At 57.0% G+C, this 17,694-nt stretch overlaps 1 protein-coding gene across 6 annotated transcripts in view; it reads left to right on the forward strand.

Annotated features, from left to right (window-relative positions):
• Nucleotides 1–17,694, forward strand: part of MEF2D (myocyte enhancer factor 2D) — a 32,987-nt gene that overhangs the window by 8,491 nt on the left and 6,802 nt on the right. For 2 of the 6 annotated variants that reach the window (XM_005203602.5, XM_059881290.1), the window contains exons 2-9: nt 8,105–8,296; nt 8,900–9,103; nt 10,471–10,608; nt 11,640–11,850; nt 12,062–12,118; nt 13,676–13,866; nt 14,361–14,381; nt 15,551–15,680. In XM_005203602.5, coding sequence (XP_005203659.1) covers nt 8,243–8,296; nt 8,900–9,103; nt 10,471–10,608; nt 11,640–11,850; nt 12,062–12,118; nt 13,676–13,866; nt 14,361–14,381; nt 15,551–15,680 — 1,006 coding nt within the window. In that variant the 5' untranslated portion in view covers nt 8,105–8,242. Of the gene's footprint in view, nt 1–8,104; nt 8,297–8,899; nt 9,104–10,470; nt 10,609–10,663; nt 10,799–11,639; nt 11,851–12,061; nt 12,119–13,675; nt 13,867–14,360; nt 14,382–15,550; nt 15,681–17,694 lie in introns of all 6 variants that reach the window. The other 4 variants (XM_005203603.5, NM_001205178.2, XM_005203605.5 and 1 more) reach the window with 4 other exon arrangements.

Genomic DNA, 17,694 nt, shown 5'->3' on the forward strand with positions numbered 1-17,694 from the left:
AGTTGCTCCTCGTAATTACACCTTCTCCCCTCTCATCCCTTCCTGGACAGGGGGCCTAGACAAGAGGGGAGGACCCTGTTGGATTGAGAGCTCTAGACGGTACCACTGGATCAAGTGAGGGATGTTTTCTGGAGAAGGATGAGATGGGAGACCTGAGGTGCCAAGAACTCCACCTGGGGTCCCTGAGTGCCTAGGGATGCTGGGTTGGGGTGTCCCAGGCCCTGGAGTGGGAAGTAGAAGTTGATGGAATAAGATCAGATACACTATGCAAATGCCCATGCAGATGAGCAGTAGTGAGTCATTACTGATCAGCCTGCTAGCTAGAGCATGAAGCGAGGCTCCAGCTCGGCTTCCAGAGCTGGCCCCCCTAATGACCATGACAGCGACCTTGGGTCAGTCACTGCTCTAACCGGAAGCAGGTGCCCCAGCCCTGGGTCGGATAGCATTCTGTGTGTGTGAGGGGATTTGTTTGGCAGAACCTCTGCCTCCGGGGCCCGTGTGCCCCGCCTGGCACCTGCCCTCACCTACCATGAGCCTCTTGTCAAGCCTTGGCCATCTGTTGTGGAGGTTGTCGTTCCGAAAGCACCCCCTCTTCGTCAGGCCTGTGCCTCCTCTCCTGGCCTCCACGTTGCCCTCCCCTCCTAAGCTGGAGGACGGCATGTAAGCGGGCCACCTCCACTGTCACCTCTCCATGGTGTCATGAGAGTCCTGATCTCCCTTTCTTTTTGGGGTTCTATAAAGAGCATAGGAACAGAATGTCTAGGCTGGAAGGGCACTAGGGTACCTGGTCCATGCCACCTTCCCATTGTACTGGCCAGGGGAGGGGGGTGAACCCTGGAGGGGGCAATGACTTATTCAGGTTCACACAGTGAGTTAGGGCCAGGGCAGGGACTTGAACCCAAGCACCCAGAATCCCTACCCACAGTCCCAGTATTTCCCTGGGCTGTTCACTGCCCTTCCTCACCTCTCCCTTTTCTACGAGGACTCCATCTCCTGTTACCACTTCCCCCGTCCCCCCCTCCCCCCAGTTATTTCTGAGGTCAGCAGTGTGGCTCCCAAACCTGCTAGGGACTAGGGTGGGTCCTGGGAGCCAGCCCAGAGGCCACTAATGGAAGGCCAGAGCTGGGTGGGAAGTGCTAGAGGTTGGGGGTGGGGGTCGGCAGCTGCCTCTTTAGGGAGCCATTGGGCCTCTGAGCTGCTACAGGAAGGATGAGAGCTAGACTACAGGAAGGACAAGCTGGGGTGGGGAAGCAGTGGAGGAGGCTCAGGAGACAGACCCTCACGAGAGAGGCATCTCCTGGGCAGAGAACAGGATGACCCATCCCAGGAGACTTGCCAAGGAGAAGAGGGCGGGAAGCCCAGGGTGGAGAGTTGTCCAGCGGAAGCTGGAGGGAGGGCCTCTAGCCCTGCTCTCCACGCTGGGTGCTCCTCTTGGCAGGTCAATTCCTGTGCCTTCAACTGGGGCTGCAGTGCCTGCCTCCACTTAGGGCGCCTGGGACCTAAGACACCGCCCCCCCCGCCCCCCGCCCCTGCTGCCCCAGGTCCAGCTTTCTTGGACTGGTCCTTCTCTCCCTCCCCCCAACCCGACAGCCCGCCCCCAGGTCCCCTGTCGGTGAGTTAAAATTAGCTCAGTGCCCAGACTAAAAATAGCCCCTGCCCAGCCCTGAGGCTGCTGGGCTGGGGGAGGGGAGTCCCCGAGGGAGGGGACGATGGTGGGAACCAGGGGTTTGGGGAGTGAGCCTGCCAAACAGTACGTTGAAGAGAGGAGGAGGAGGATGGGGATGGGTCCGGCCTGTGCCTTTGAGAGCAGACCCTAGAACTCTAGGGCAAGTGCGTGGGAGGGGGCAGAGAGAATGGAGAGCAGAGAGGAGCCAGGGAGCAGTGGGTGGGGAGCTGGCTGGGCGTGTGAGAATTGGACTGTGCAGGGTCAGGGAGAGGGGCCCTGCCTCGGCCCAGACTTTGAGGGGAGGGGAATGCCCCCAACTCAAGGACTAGTATAGCGTTTGTGAAGAAAGGGCTCTGCATCCCCCTGAGGCTGCAAACCCCAGGACTCCTGCCTGGGCCCCACCTGTCAGTGGTCCCTGAGCTCGCCTTCCCACCCATCTTCCAGAGCCCCCACCCAGCTTGTGTCTGTGCTTAGAGAGAGTGGCTTGGAAGGTTGTGAGCCCTGGAGTGGGGCAGGAATAGAGGCAGTGCCCAGGGTGTTGAGAGGGCTCCTGGGCCTTACTTACGCTTACCTCCATCCACCCGCTCTCACAGCCTGCCTGCCCTCAAGCCTGGACCTAGCCAGAGCCCCAAGAGCCAAGATGCTCTGTCCCAGGCCAGGTCTGGGCCCAGTCCTGGCCCCTGAAGGTCTCCCTGGCTCTCCCTGCCCTGCCCTTGTCTGTCTCTTGGCGGGACTGCAGGTTTTTGGGGCGGGGATGGAGTCCTGTGGAGTTATGCCCCATGCCCAGCCTCCATCAGGGCGCTGCAAGCAGTTGTTGAACCTGCCTCTCGTTCTCTACCCGCCTCTCTCTGAATCTTTGTCTCTGGTCTCCTGCCTCTCGCTTTCTCCTCTGGCTCTCTCTGTCTCTGTCCACCTCTGCCCCTCACTCTGCCTTCCTCTTGGACTCTACTTCTTTTTCTGTGTCTCTTTTCCTGCGTCTGTGTGTCTGTCCCCCTTTGCCACCCCCCTCTGTGTCTGGCTCACCCACGCCTCCTCCCTTGTTAGTGAGCAGGCTGCTTGAGGCCGCCTGACTGTGGGGGTGACAGGTGGATTGGATTGTCACCCCCTCCCCCAGCGCCTGCTGCTTATTTCATGCCCTGCAGCCCAGCCACAGGGAAGGGGCGGGAGGAGGGATGACAGCTGTCTCCAGCGCCTCTTGCCTTCCCCTCCAGTCCACAGCCTGCAGCCCTGAGCAGCCTGGGAGGAAGGGATGAAGGGCCTGCTTAATGAGAGTTGCCTTTCTCACTGTGGAAGAGCAGGGGTTTGAAGCCCGTTGCTCTGTGACGGGGGCTGCTCACTCAGCCTCTCTGGGCAGCTGCTCCATTTTGACTTGCGCTGGTGTGGCAGCTCTGAAAGCGGATGCTCTGCAGTGCCTCCGAGCCTCTGGGCCACTGGGACAGAGGATGGATCTGGGTGGAAGGGGAGCGGGGAGGTAGGTGGTCCCCTGACAGCAACAGGAGAGAGGAGGTGGGGGTTACCTTTGGAAGGTGCCTGTCCCGCAGCTCTCCCAGGAATGGCAGCCCTGCTGCAACGGCAGCTCCGAGAGGCTGCCCTGACCGCTCCCCCCACTCCTCCAGCTGGCCCCAGGCCACCCTCACACAGGAACTGAGATAGCATCATTCTGAAACCCGAGAATGGTTTGAATATTGCTCAGGTACCAAGAGGTGTTACATTGGGGGAGGCAGGGGCCTGTTACTTCTCCCATGCCCCCTCCAAACCAAGACCCCCTTTAGGGTACACTTTATGTATTATTTGCAGCTCCTTTGCTTGTCAGTACAACCCACATGTTCTTGTTGGGTCTGTGGCCCAGCAGAGAAAACTGGTCGTCCGTGGGGTCCTCCTGGAACCCCACCGTGTCTGGTCCCCTCACTCAGCCTCTCCTCCTTGTCAAGAGTGTTGTGAGAGAAGCCTCCTGGCCTCTTTGCACTCCACTAGCAAAGGCTTCTCTGCAGCCACCCTTCTCCACAGTGGGTCCTCGCCTGCCTCCCTGGGGCTCAGCTCAGCTGCCATCCCCCTCGTCCTACACTCCTTCTGTCTCTGTGGGGTGAGGCCCTCTCTCTGTCTGCTCCCACTTACCCCCCAGTCCTGTCCTCCCAGCACTACCCAGAGTAGGTGAATCAGAGTCAGCTGGAGCCTTTGAGGGGGGACTTTCAGTGACAGCTGCCAGCCCGAGTCATAGCTGTGGCCTGAGGTCAGGAATGATTCGGCCCTGGGGCCATCAGAGCAGAAAGGCCATCCTGGACAGCCCCCTGTCTGCATAGCAGCTCTTCACCCTCCCAAGCCTTTGGCCTCCAGGAGAAGCAGCCAAAAGCCAGTCATCTGGGAGGGCTTCCTGGAGGAGGAGTGACTAGCGAGGGGAAGAGGAGTGGGGCTGGGCCCGGCGAGGAAGAAAAGGCTCACATCTGCATAACAGATGCTCAGGCCTCCGGCTCCTGGCAGTTGGTTAGGTAATTAGGCAGAGGGCTGATTAAGGAGATCCAGGTGTTCATTAAAATTTCCCTAATTGGCTAGGAGGGAAGCTTGGACAAGGTAGGCTTCCATACCTTGGATAGGGTCAGTTTAGGGTTCATCATGCCCACCCAGGCCCCAGCCAGCCCTTTTACCAAAGTAAGGGCTGAGTTCATTTTCTTGCCCCCAAGCTTTCCAAGACTCTGCAGCAACAGAGAATGGATGGATAGCAGAAGGGGAAAGGATACAGACTGAGCCTGCTTTATGGGAGCCTCCTGGTGAGATAGGAAGAAGGACTGCCCGTGGAAGGGGCATCTTCTCCTTGGGCAGTTAGCACAGAGGTGAGAGTGGTAATAGGAAGGGGCCACGGGAACCTGGAGTCATGAAAGTGCTTTGGGGCCTTGGCAGGGACTGAGGGTGGCTGAGGCCTGGCCTGTTTACCCGGCTCTCCTCTGTCAGCCAAGGCTCAGTGGGCCTCGGTGCCTTCCCTGTCTTCTCAGTCCTGTTCCCTCTTGCATCCCGGCTCCCCCAGCATGAGGCGGGGGTGGGGGGGGCGGTGTAGGAGATCAGCCAGGGAGCTGGTTGCCAGGCGACAGTTGCCTGAGCAACCCCATCCTCTCCATCTCCATGTGCTCAGGGCTGCTCCTTAGAAGACTTCAGAGTCTCACCCTCTGTACCAACCAACCTGAGGGTAGGGAGGGTTGAGGACTGAAGTGGCAGGAGTGGTTGGAGGGTAGATGGTGTCCAAATAGGCAGGCTATTGGTGCAGCTGGGAGAGGAAGAGTTGTGTTTCCACAGAGCACAGAGTGAGGGGAGCTGGTCCTGCAGCAGGACTAACAGAAGTTAGACCCCAGGACGAACTTCTCACAGGGTCATGGCAATAAAACAGCCCTTCCTTCTTTTCAACAGACATCTCTAGAGCTCCTCTTCACAGGGGATAGAGTGGTGAAGAATATAGACGTGGTTCCTGCCCTCATAAAGCTTCAGTCCTATAGGGGAGCCAGGCAATAAACAGAAGCACGGAATGATGATTATTTACATTCATGATAGGGTTCCCTGGTGGCTCAGCTGGTGAAGACTCTGCTTGCAATGTGGGAGACCCCAGTTTGATCCCTGGGTCAAGATCTGCTGGAGAAGGGATAGGCTACCCACTGCAGCATTCTTGGGCTTCCCTGGTGGGTCAGCTGGTAAAGGATCTGCCTGCAATGGGGAAGACCTGGGTTCCATCCCTGGGTTGGGAAGATCCCCTGGAGGAGGGAACGGCTCCTTACTCCAGTGTTCTGGCCTGGAGAATTCCATGGACTGTATAGTCCATGGGGTCGCAAAGAGTCGTACACGACTGAGCGACTTTTACACACACACACAAACACACATATTCATGATAAGTGCTAAAAAGAAAAGATTAGAATACTACGAAAGTCAGTAATTTGGGGAGGATCTAAGGAAAGAAGTTAGATTGTAGGAATGACTTTTCTGAGGATCATGAGAGCAAAGAGAGCATGGGCCATAAGCTGAAAGTGGTTATATCTCAGCAAAAATTTGCTGGTGAACAAAAGGTGACAAGAATGAGGTAGTAAAAGTAGGAGAGAGGGACAGGTGGTGCTATAAGCCAGAGGAGGGTTATCGTGACTGCATTACCAGTCTGGATTGGGGTTTTCAAGGCTAGATCAGAGAATCCTGTTTTAAAAGCCCTCTTCTCGAATAGTTAAATTTTAGGAAAGCCCTCCCTTGCCCTCAGTATTTCACTGCCAAGCCCATACCACTGAAACTCTGGAAAATACAGCCTTTGGGTTGCACTGGAAGGCAGAGGAGCCGAAATCCTTGAAGTAGAGCCTTTACAGTGTTTGGCAGATGTTGGGGTCACAGGCAAGGGATGGGATGGCTGGAGCTGGTTCTGGGTCCAGATGTCGGCTCAGCCAGCTCAGGGTTGACTGGGCTGTTGTTGGTGATGTCCTAGGGCATGCGTGAAGGTGGACAGTAGAAGGCCCAGGGTCCATGGGGCACCCTGAGGGTAGGAAAGCGGGGAGAAGTGTTTGGGGATTTCTCCCTGGGAAGAGAGAGGGAGAAGTGGAGGGTCCCTCCTGGAGTAGAGAGAGAGCTACATTGTTTTCCAGAGATACCTGGACTCAGCAGAAGTGCTCTTCCCAGCTAACTGAGCTAGGGAAGGCCTGAGGGAAAGTCCTGGTAGTGGGAGAGAGTGGGGAGGGATATTCCTGGCTCCTTCCAAGTCCACAGAGTCCCTGCCGGCCCTCTCTGCGCCCCTCTGTGGCCAAGGCAGAACTTCGGCATCTGCCGTGGAACCCAGGGGGCCACAGTTGATTGGATATGTAAAGGCTCCAGAGAAACTCAGCAACCACTGAAATGGGGGCTGGGGAGGGGGTTCCAGTGACACCTCTGTCCGAGTTGGGTGGGGGAGGTGAGAGCCCACCCCCCTGGACACTGGTGGGCTCTCCCGCAGGGACTCTGCGGAAGGGGAACTCTCGAGGAGGGCTGGCATGTGGCCGGGACTCCTCCCAGGACCCTTTCAGAGTGGCTTTGGGAGGTATGGGCCCCCTGCCACCGTCCCTCACTAATCCATCTCTGGAATCAGAGCTGGAAGGGCCCTGGGGTCATCTTGTGCCTCCATCCTGGGCCCTTCCTGCTCCCCCACCCCCACCCCAGCCGCCTGGCTTGTTAGAGCACTGTCCACCCCGAGCATGCTCCTTTTCTGGCTCGAGCGTGGCTGCCATCTCTGTGCCTCCGTCCATCCCGTTACCTCATGTTGTTCAGTGTGGGGCTCCGTTTCCCCTCTTGGCTCTGGAACTGGAGTTCTTCGAGCAGCGGGCCGTGATGGGTTTGTAGGTGTCCTGAGATGGGGGTCCCTCTACCTGGTGCCTGTGTCCCCTGGCTGCCAGCAGCCTCTTTCCTGTATGGCACTGATCTTATATTTTACCTGCTGCTCGGAGTTGAGCAAGGTTGGGGGGCACTACTCTTAGTCTGAACTTGGGCTCTAGACATGGCTCATTCCTCTAGAGCAGGAGTGTGCAAACTATGACCCATGGGCCAAATCTGGCCATGCCGCCTGTTCTTAAAAATCTAGTTTTACTGGGGGCACAGCCACACTCATTCCTTTAATTGTGTTGTCCACAGCTGCATTCACGCTGCAGTGGCAGAGTTGAGTAGTGTATGGCCTGCGAAGCCTGAAATACTTACGATTTAGCTTTTTAAAGAAAAAATTCACAGACCTCTGGTCTAGAGGGTTTGTTTGTTTGTTTAAAGCAGCAGAATCCTTTCTTCAAGCCTGAAGTTTAGGCCAAGGCCCACTGAGTAGAACAGATTGGTGTCCAGGAGCCCTGGTTGAAGGGAGAGAGGGCTTCTTCAGCCTGAGCCCTACTCTGGATCTGCAGGCTCCAGGGCTCCAAGTCAGGTGTGAGACCCACTGCTCTGGACCTGCACTGGTATGTTCTTGAGCCAGGGGCGCAGACACACTGGTATTCTGGTAGCAGGTACCCCGTGTGAGCTGTTCACACTCTTGGAGTGTGTTCACTCGGCCCATTCTCTGCACCAGGCTCCGTATGGGAACCGCCATCCTCGGCCAGTGGGGCAGCCGGGGAGCCCAGGTGTCTCTGCTCTGGGTGAGCTCTGGGAAGAAAGAGGGCCTGAGGCATTCTCTAGGACCCAGACCCTTGGAAGTCAAGGAGCTTCCTGAGTGTATTCTGTCTGACCTGAAGCCTGAGGGCAGCTGTGATGGTGTGGGGAAAGCCTTTAGCAGAGTCCTGGGCCTGAGTGAATTCTAGCTTGTGCTTGGCTGTAGCGTGCCATCACCTCTTCACCACCATCTCCTCGGTTTGTGGATGGGGCTCAGATGCTGCCAGCCTCTCACAGGGGTGCTGTGAGCCTGGTCGGTGTGCCCAGGGAGCTGGGCTGCAGGTAGCCACGGCTGACAGTCCTCTTGTAACCCTCCCCACCCAGGAGGCTGTGCAGAAGGTGTCCTGCAGACCATGAACTGAGCGCTGGTCCAAGACCGTTCATGAGCACAGTGTAAGGTGTGCCGAGACCCGCCACCCAGCAATCCCCTCCCTTTCCTGGCACTGAGGATCCCCAGAAAAGATGGGGAGGAAAAAGATTCAGATCCAGCGAATCACCGATGAGCGGAACCGACAGGTGAGGGGATCCTGGAGCCCGTTGTGGATAGGGAGTTGGCCTCTGCCTCCAATCCTTCTAGCCACTCCAAGAAGGCTTCCTGGAATAAGGGGGCTCTGGAGTCTATTATGGAAGGGCAAGGGCTGAGTTGGGAGAAGAGGAACCCCCATCTCCCTGCATCTCTTAGGAGTCTTGAGTCCTAGAACCCTAGGGCTCACCGCTGCTGCGGCCAGGCAGACCTGCGTCCCTCCCACGTTCAGCGTGCAGGCCTCAGAACATGCCCAGGCACTTCCCCTTTCACAGGGTGAATCCCTCCCCTCCTCCTATCCCAAAGGAAGAGCCTGGAAGCTCTTGTTTTCTCCTTCCCTAACCTCTTCGTAGCCTCCATCCCAGAGGTGTGGAGTTCTGTCCATCTGACTTCTTTGCCTTCAGTGAATTGGCTCCAGGCTGTGTCTTGGCCATGTTTTGGCAGAGAGGTGCTGACCTGTTCCTTCCCCAGACAGGGGCTCCTAAGAACAGGGCTGTGTTACCCTGAGGCAGGGGCTATGTCCAGCTGCCTGTGGGTGGAACTTCTGGGCAGCCCTTGACTGAGCCACACCTGGCTGCCCACCCACCCATCTACAGGTGACGTTCACCAAGCGGAAGTTCGGGCTGATGAAGAAGGCGTACGAGCTGAGCGTGCTCTGTGACTGCGAGATCGCGCTCATCATCTTCAACCACTCCAACAAGCTGTTCCAGTACGCCAGCACGGACATGGACAAGGTGCTGCTCAAGTACACGGAGTACAACGAGCCCCATGAGAGCCGCACCAACGCCGACATCATCGAGGTGGGCCGCGCGCAGACCCCGCCCCCGCCTGGAGCTGCACACCCCACGCCCACGCACACACACGTGTACACCTGCCCCGTGAAGCCCCCTCACCCATGTGCACACGCATATAAACCCACATCCTCTCACACAAACCCCGGGCCCGAGAAGGAAGGAGGGCAGCAAGGTAGCTGTCAGCTGGGGCTGCCCACTCAGCCCACGCCCACCCAGCACTGTCTGAGCCATTTTCTTCTCATCTGTCAGGTATAACATGACATCTCTGCTCTGTCTTCTCTCAGATTCTCTCTCTCTTTTTTCTTCCTTCTCCATCTTTTGATGTGCTCCTGCATCTGACTCTTTCTTTCTCTGTCTCGTTCTTTGTTTCCATCTCTCCTGCTCTGTCTTTGTCCCTTTGTGGGTCCCCGTGGCTCTGTTTTCTGTTTCAGAGAGCGCCGACCTGATGAACCATTAAAGGACATGGGCTTTGGAATCCAGCTCAGGCCTTTTACGGGCTGTGTGGCCTTGGGCAGGTGGTTTAGCTTCCACAAGCCTTGGTGCCCACCCCCATGAAATGGGGCCAGTGCCTGCTTTGAAGAGTGTTGTGAATTGAATGAGGCAGCCCAGTGTCTGCTTCTCTCACTGGGGGTTCAGGACCTGTGCCGATGAAGAGGGCGCCTGGGAAGCCACAGGCCTGCCTTCTGGGAGCAAGACTTGATTTCAACAGATAGGGAGGAAATTCCTTTATTTTTATATTAGAGAAAACAGATTTACTCTAGACTAGAAAGTAAAATTTACATTCATTTCCAAGACAAAACAAGTATCTGTGAAGATGTTCTGAGCGTGGAGAGGGCGGCCTGGGGGTCTCCTCTAGACGCACCAGGCGTGCGTGCCCTGCTCTGTATGAATGCACGAGAAAAGCATGAGCCTTTGGTCAGGGACAGCGCACAAGGTGGTGCATGCTAGGAACTCAGTAAATGCAAGGAACGATTTTGCCTTTTTCCCTCTTATTCTTCTCCCTTTCTGTCTCAGTCTCTACTTCTCTCTTCCGTTCTTTTTTTAAATAGAGCCCAGGGGTGGAGTCAGGCAGTCAGCCCTAGAGCTGCCTTCTCCTGAGGACCTTCTGTGCCTCTGGCCAGCTCGCCTAAGGCTGCACAGGCACCAGCGGCTCAGGGCTGGCCCCTCAACCCATCCCCCAGAAATGCCCCGCCCTGCCACCAACCACAGAGCCACACGGTGCCCCAGGAGGGGTGGGCCACCGTGAGGGGAGGGGGCTGAGAACCCTGAGGTGGGGAGACAGTAGGGGAGTCTTGGGGAGGGGCTGGAAGGAGCGCCAGAGGGCAGGCAGGGGAGGACCCTCACCCCTGCTGACGGTGGTGGTGCGGTTACAGACCCTGAGGAAGAAGGGCTTCAACGGCTGCGACAGCCCGGAGCCCGACGGGGAGGACTCGCTGGAACAGAGCCCCCTGCTGGAGGACAAGTACCGGCGCGCCAGCGAGGAGCTGGACGGGCTCTTCCGGCGCTACGGGGTGAGCCCCACTCACTCTCTCTCTGTTGGCCCCCCTCCCGGCCCCTTCCCCCCAGGCGCTGCACAAGAAGCACAGGGAATGTGAGAGCCCTGAGGTGGACGAGGTGTTTGCCCTGACCCCCCAGACGGAGGAGAAATATAAAAAGATAGACGAGGAATTTGATAAAATGATGCAGAGTTATAGACTGGCCGTGAGTAGTCGCATGGAGGAGCGCCTCCCTGTGGTGCATGGTGTGGCTTTGCGCCCCGCCCCGGCCCTCCGCGGCCTCTGGTGGATGTTCTGCTCTGAGCCGCGTGGGGCTGTTGGTGACCACTGAGGACCCTCTGACCTTGGTTGTGATAAACCCGTGACCCTTGTCATGGAGCATAAGCTGGGAGAGTCCTGGAGTGTCCCCCTCACCAGCAAGAAGTGTGTAGATGGACTGAAATCCTTAGATGACTAGAAAGTAGAGAATGTGCTTTTTGTCCAGATCTGTTTTGGGGAGAGGCCCCTCTCAGCCTGCTCTGACACCCCAGACCAAGATACTCAGTTGCACTGTTGAGGGGAGGCAGAGACTGCTGAAGGGGAAGAAAGTGAGGTGGGTGAACACCCTCTATAGCAGGCGGGCGGATGAGAGACGACTAGTGAGGTGACGCCCCGACCCATGCGCTCGGCCTTAACAGCTCTGTGTGTGAGTTGGAGTCTATACTCAGGGCCTCTAACCTGCTCTCTGTGTGTCCTGCCTGGCTGAGGACTAACCCACCTCCGCTAGGGGGGTTCTAGGTGTCCCGGGTCCATCTGCAGTGAGTAGAGTCTTCTTCTCATTCTCTGGGCCAGAACTGGATCCCAAAGCACTCCAGCCTGCGTCCTTCCTTGGTGGGAGGGGCAGGCATGATTCCAGGGGGGCCCAGAGCAGAGAGATCGAGCTGCTGCTGGCCACAGGACACACAGCCCAGAGACTATAGAGAAGCCCCGGCCTGCCCTCCCAGGCAGAGTGGGTCCAGGCTAAGGGGTCACCCTGGCCTGACCCTGCCTCTCCTTCTTCTGTCTAGTCAGCTGTCCCGGCCCCCAACTTTGCCATGCCTGTCACGGTGCCCGTGTCCAGTCAGAGCTCCCTGCAGTTCAGCAATCCCAGCGGCTCCCTGGCCACCCCTTCCCTGGTGACGTCGTCCCTCACGGACCCACGGCTCCTGTCCCCCCAGCAGCCAGCACTGCAGAGGAGCAGCGTGTCTCCCGGCCTGCCCCAGCGGCCAGCCAGTGCAGGTGAGTGAGCCGACAGGCTGGGGGAGGCGGCAGTGAGGTGTGAGGACGTGCGGACTCTGTCTCCACAGCGACTGTCCCACGTCCCCCACTGCAGCGCTGTCCCATGTGCGGGGCTCCCGAGGGAAGGGGCTGCAACTCCTCTGCCTGTTCAGTTCCCAGGCCTCCCCCTGGAAGGGGGCATCCTGTCAGCTCATGGTTCTTTTTCCTGCAGGGGCCATGCTGGGGGGAGACCTCAGCAGTGCTAACGGAGCCTGCCCCAGCCCTGTTGGTGAGTAAAGCTGCTCTTCTGTCTGGGAGTGGGCCAGAGTCTGCCTGCTCAGTGGCTTCAGGTGTCCAGGGACCAGGAGGGACCTAGGTCAGACGAGAGAAAGATCGCAGAACCTGAGTTGGTGGTATACAGAGTCTGAGGACTTTTAAGCCCCTGGATTTTTTTGTCTGTAGCAGTGATTGGTGCGGATGATCAACAAAGACGTAGGCTTAGGGAATTCTGGGCAAACTGAGAACTCACCAACATTTCCAGTGGGAGGAGAGGTTCCAGGGTCTTCCAGTTGAGTTAGGGGTGTCTGGTTGGGGTCTGGAGGACACGAATATCTGACATTGCCGACGATAGAGGCATGGACTCACATACACTCTCACACACAGATATTCTCACTCGTATGGGAATATCCAGACAATAGATGTGTACTTGTGAGCACACATCTATGAACCACAGAAGAAAGGCTGCTCCCTCCGTGCGTACCCCCACCCCCACCCCCAGCAGCTGACAGCCCCTCCTGCCTGTGCCGTTGTCCGCTGGTGACTGTGACTTCGAATGTCACCATTGACGTCACCCTGACATTCCTGCCATTCCCGGAGTGATCCGGGAATTGGGATGGAGGCAGCCACACACTTCCAGGGAAGCAGTGTGCTCTCAGGAGACAGAGCAAGGTGACACTTCTGATTGTGGTCACTCCCACATCTCTGGGATTTAGAATTCCCCAGGCGCCATGTACTACTACCTCCTTGGCAGTAGCTATATATGGGGCGTGAAATGGGTGAATACCCCTCCCCCGCAAAGGAAGGGCCAGAGAAATGTCTGCAGACCTTAAGGAACAATGATCCTTGTAGACCCTCAAGCACAGCAGTAGAAAGTGGTTGTGTGGCTCTGGACACATCACACCTCTGCCAAGCGGGCTTTGTTTGTGCTTCTGTAAATGTGGTTAATGATACGTGTCCTGTCCGTCTTGCAGGGTTAGTGTGAGGATTAAATACGCTGAGATGTATGTGAAGGCCCTGTGTTGGTTATGGAGCGTGGAACAAGTGTAAAAGATGGTTATTCTGCTTATTACCAGTCTAATTACGGGGGCAGCTATGTCACCAGTCCGCTAGTTCCAGTAACACCACCACGACAAGTTCATGGTGCGTCTTTCCTGGCATTCCCAGCTCAAGGCAAGGGGAGCAGTCTGAGTATTGATTTGATCTTGTGACCAGGATCCTCACTGAGTCTTAGCTTTCAGGCTGCCACCTTTGCACAACCTGTGTCTTTATGGGCCTGGTTGGGGGCAAGTGGTAGACTTCCTGTCATCGGTGACCAGCTCCTACCACCTAGCCCCATCACATCTAGCTTGGAGGCATGGGGATGAACCTGATGATTGAGGAGTAAGGAGTGTTCTCCCCCTATTGCCAAGACAAGGTCGTTTTAGGGGAAAATTAGAGAACTCAGGCCCTACTCAAAACCTGAGCATGATTCTGAGAAGTTCTGGGTGACAGGCGTTCTGGCACAGCTAATAAGGATAAGTGGTAGGTCCATGTTTTTCCTTTTACCCCTTTTTTTTCACCTCTCCAGGAAATGGCTATGTCAGTGCTCGGGCTTCCCCTGGCCTCCTCCCCGTGGCCAACGGCAACAGCCTAAACAAGGTCATCCCTGCCAAGTCTCCACCCCCACCCGCCCACAGCGCCCAGCTTGGAGCCCCCAGCCGCAAGCCTGACCTGAGGGTCATCACTTCCCAGGGAGGAAAGGGGTTAATGCATCACTTGGTGAGTGGGGTGTTTGGACCAAGGGCAGGGGCTGAGGAATGGGAGAATGGGGAGGGAGGACAAAGCTGACCTCCAGTGGAAGAGATGAAAGTTAACCAGCAGCCAGGGCTTCCCGAGAGAATGTGGAATCGTGGCTTTTTATGAGCTCTTCCTCCCAAAGGGCCTTACGAGAGGTTGGAACACAGAATTACCAGCCTCACAGGGGGTGAAACGGGACACAAGGTGGGAGAGAAGGTTCCCTGGTGATAACAGGGGGATGAGAGGAGGACTTGCCCTTACAGCAGAGGGACGCGGGTTAGCCTGTGAGGATTTCCTCACTGGTGGGCTCTGGGAGATAGCACCTTCGGAGATCAGTGAAGAGCTCTGTCATTCTGGGCCAGAGAGCTGCCCTGCTCTGATGCAGAGGTAGATGGGATGGCCATGGGGGCAGGGGTGTGAGGGAAGGGCAAAGGCCAGAGACTGAACCATCCCCTTGGTTTTATTTCTGCTCCCAGACTGAGGACCATTTAGATCTGGTAAGTGAGGCTGTGAGGTGTTTGCTGTGGCTTTGAATCCCGGGCAAGCCCGTTGCTCTGTGGCCCCAGCATGGAGTGCTGTGTGTGCCCTGTCCTTGTACCTGAGTGTGCGCGTGGTGCTTGGTTAGCTGCCAGGAGTTGTGCTTAGTGCCAGGTGGGATACAGAAGTGAATGGGGTGGGGGCAAGGGGTCACACGTGCACGTGTGTGTACCTGAGTGTCTGTGGACATCTTCCTGTGATGTTGCTTTTGTGCAGACTCATCTCTGCGTGTGTGTGCACATGTGCGCGAGAGGGGAGCGGGCTTGCCCCAGGCCTCAGAGGCCCCATCTTGTTGTGTCCAGCATGCCTGCATTAGGCCCCTGCCCTCTGACTCTACTCAGGCCCACCCAGGACAGGGCCCTCCAGCGGAGTGCCAGCCAGACAGGAAAATTGGCTTTCTGGGGAAGCTGAGGCCAGGCAAGGCCAGAGTTGTCCTTGGCTGTGGGTTTCCCTGCCTCCCCCATCTCCATGTGCTCCTTCCTGCATACAGCCCGTCTTACAGACACTCAGAGGAGCACACAGCCACTCTTTCTCTCTCTCACACACACACACGTACATACCCACCCTCAGCCGGAGTGGGGCGGGGGCTCCTCCCCCCCCCGCCCATCTCCCTGACGGGAGGCCAGAGAGGCTGGAAAAGGCAGGCAGGCTTTGGCGGCCAACACGGCGGCAGTTTCTGCCCCACTGTGGAGTTGGAATAAACAAGTGACTCAGCGGCAGATGGAGCTGACAGCCCCACACACGTGCGTGCGTACACGCAGGCACACGCCACGCCAGGCCCCGCGTTCCCTTCACACATGCCAGCGCGCTTCGAGCAGGCTGTGTGCTGCAGTGTGGCGGACGGAGGGGCCAGCCAGGAGGAGAGTGGGGGTGGCGCCCCGGCTGGTGCTGGGGCTACAGGGCACCTTCCCCTTTGCACATGTGTAGGTGGGAGTACATCTGTGTGTGCACGTTTCTGTCTGTGGATTTCAGCATCTCTGTATGCACCTGTGTGTGTGTGTATCTCTGGGGCCTCCATGTTGAGGCATCCCACCTGGGCCTTGAGTTGCCCAGGTGGGCTTTGGAGTGGGGGGCCTGGGTAAAGCAGCCCACACATCTGCCACCTCTGACAGACTGTTTTCTCTTGCAGAACAATGCCCAGCGCCTCGGGGTCTCCCAGTCCACCCACTCGCTCACCACCCCAGTGGTTTCCGTGGCAACACCGAGTTTACTCAGCCAGGGCCTCCCCTTCTCTTCCATGCCCACTGCCTACAATACAGGTGAGTGTCCATGTTACATGTAGCCGGGTGCTGTTGACCTCGGGGCAGGGGTGGGACCACAGAGGAAACACAACGTATTCTCTGGGGGCTGCCCCAATCTGAGGAAGGTGTTGATTTGGGGGAGTCCCCAGGAAGTGGTACCCCGTTCCAGTATTCTTGCCTGGAAATCCCATGGACAGAGGAGCCTGGTGGGCTGTATAGTCCCTGGGGTCGCAGAGCTGGACATGAATGAGCACACACACAGCACACTGCCTAATTAAGGGTGCCAGGTTTAGCAGATAGCAGCATCAGATGCTACTCACACGGTGCTGGTGTTCCTGGAACTGTCTCTAAGACATAGTTACAGAAGAATTATTCATTGTTTTCGTCGGAAAAATCAAATTTAAGTGAGTGTGAGTATCCCTTATTTTTACATAGGATCTGATGGAGATGGAGAGCCCTGTCCTTGGGCAGCTCCCGTCTGAGGTGGGCTGAGCAGCTGGGTGACTCAGGCTGACCAGGTCGGGGAGTGGGGAGGGAAGCATGTCCAGGTCCGGAAGGAGGAGGATGAAGAAATGAGAGAGAGGGAGGCGGTGGAGGCCCGAGAGGAAGCATGGTTAGGAAGGTGTATCCAGCTTCCTGGGGAAGCCAAGTAGGGACTCTAGGGCAAGGTGGAGGAGGAAGAAGCGGGCTCTAACCCTGATGTTGGCTTGGTGGAATGATGATGGGGGAAGGGAGGAGGAAGTCCCATGAAGGTGGGGGAGGGTATCTGAAGTCTGATGAAGGTGGGGGAGGGGATCTGAAGGTGACGTGTCGCTTGGTGACATGAGGGAGGCCTCTGGGTAGAAGAATTCAGAAAGGACACCCAGTGCTTGGACTGTCTTGGGTCCCCAGGGCTGTCCCGGCCTCTGTCACCCACTCACACCCTCCCAGGAACAGTCTGTGACGGAACATCCTCGCCTGCATTCCAAGCTGCTGTGTCAAGAAGGACTTCCCAGTGCAGAAATGCCTTGTCACCTTGCTTCATAGCATCTGTGTGGCTGTGACCCTGGTCTGTTTTTCTCACTGAGGCGAGCCTCTTATGTTCCCCAGCTTCTCTCAGCTGTGAGTGACTTGCATCAGGGCTGTTCTGCAGTGAAATCAGACTAGACCAGAGACCGCTAAACTTCTCCCCACTCTCCAAGCCCCCATTCCAGAGTTGAATCATGCTAGGTAGGTCCCAGACACCAGTACAGAGAGCCACAGAATCCCACCTCTTCCCTGTGTGTAGAAATCAGAACCCAGCCCTGTGTGTAGGAAAGGCCCTTAGGGCAGGTGAAAGAGCTGGAGGGACTGCCCCATGTTGAGGGGCAGACCTGGCATGTGTGCTGGGGGTCCAGAGTGTATCACCGGGTGTTTGTGCAGCCCGTTGTCCCTTGCACGTGCTCCTGTGTGTGCACTCCTGAGTTGTCGTGTCCTTGGGCAGCTTTAGAGAGGACTGCTTCAGATGGCTGCACCCTTGGAGCCCAGCAGGAGTTCTCCCCAGTGAGTTGTGGGTGGCCGGGGTCTCTGAGGCCCTTTTGGCCCTGGCAGCCTGGGTGGTTGGTAGAGGGCAGCGCTCAGGAGCTGCTGTTGACTGGAGAATCCCATGGTGGTGGTTTCCTGCCGTCTTCTCAGGTCCTTCACCGGTCTCTGTGGAGCAGGAGGGAGGTTAGTCGGTGTCCGTGAACCTGGGACAGACATTCAGCAAAGCCAGACTTTAGACTCTATTTGTCAGGCTGGTGAGAAAGGAGATTCTGACCCTGGGCTGCCCTCGGAGCCCTGCTGGGAAGTGTTTGGGCTTTCTCACATCCTCTGGAAAACCAGGGGCTCCAGTTCCTCCTGCTGCAGGAGTAGTTAAGTAGATCTCAGTCTAAACAGCAGGTGTTTTCAGGTGACTCTCTGTATACAAACAGAACCCCAGTGAACACGTTGCTGTTTAGTTGTTCACTGTTTACAGTCCCTGGCCCCCGTCCAAACTCCAGCTGGGGGTGATCTGCCTCTGGAAATACCACGG

This window comes from Bos taurus, chromosome 3 (genome assembly GCF_002263795.3).
Source record: "Bos taurus isolate L1 Dominette 01449 registration number 42190680 breed Hereford chromosome 3, ARS-UCD2.0, whole genome shotgun sequence".
NCBI lineage: Eukaryota > Metazoa > Chordata > Mammalia > Artiodactyla > Bovidae > Bos > Bos taurus.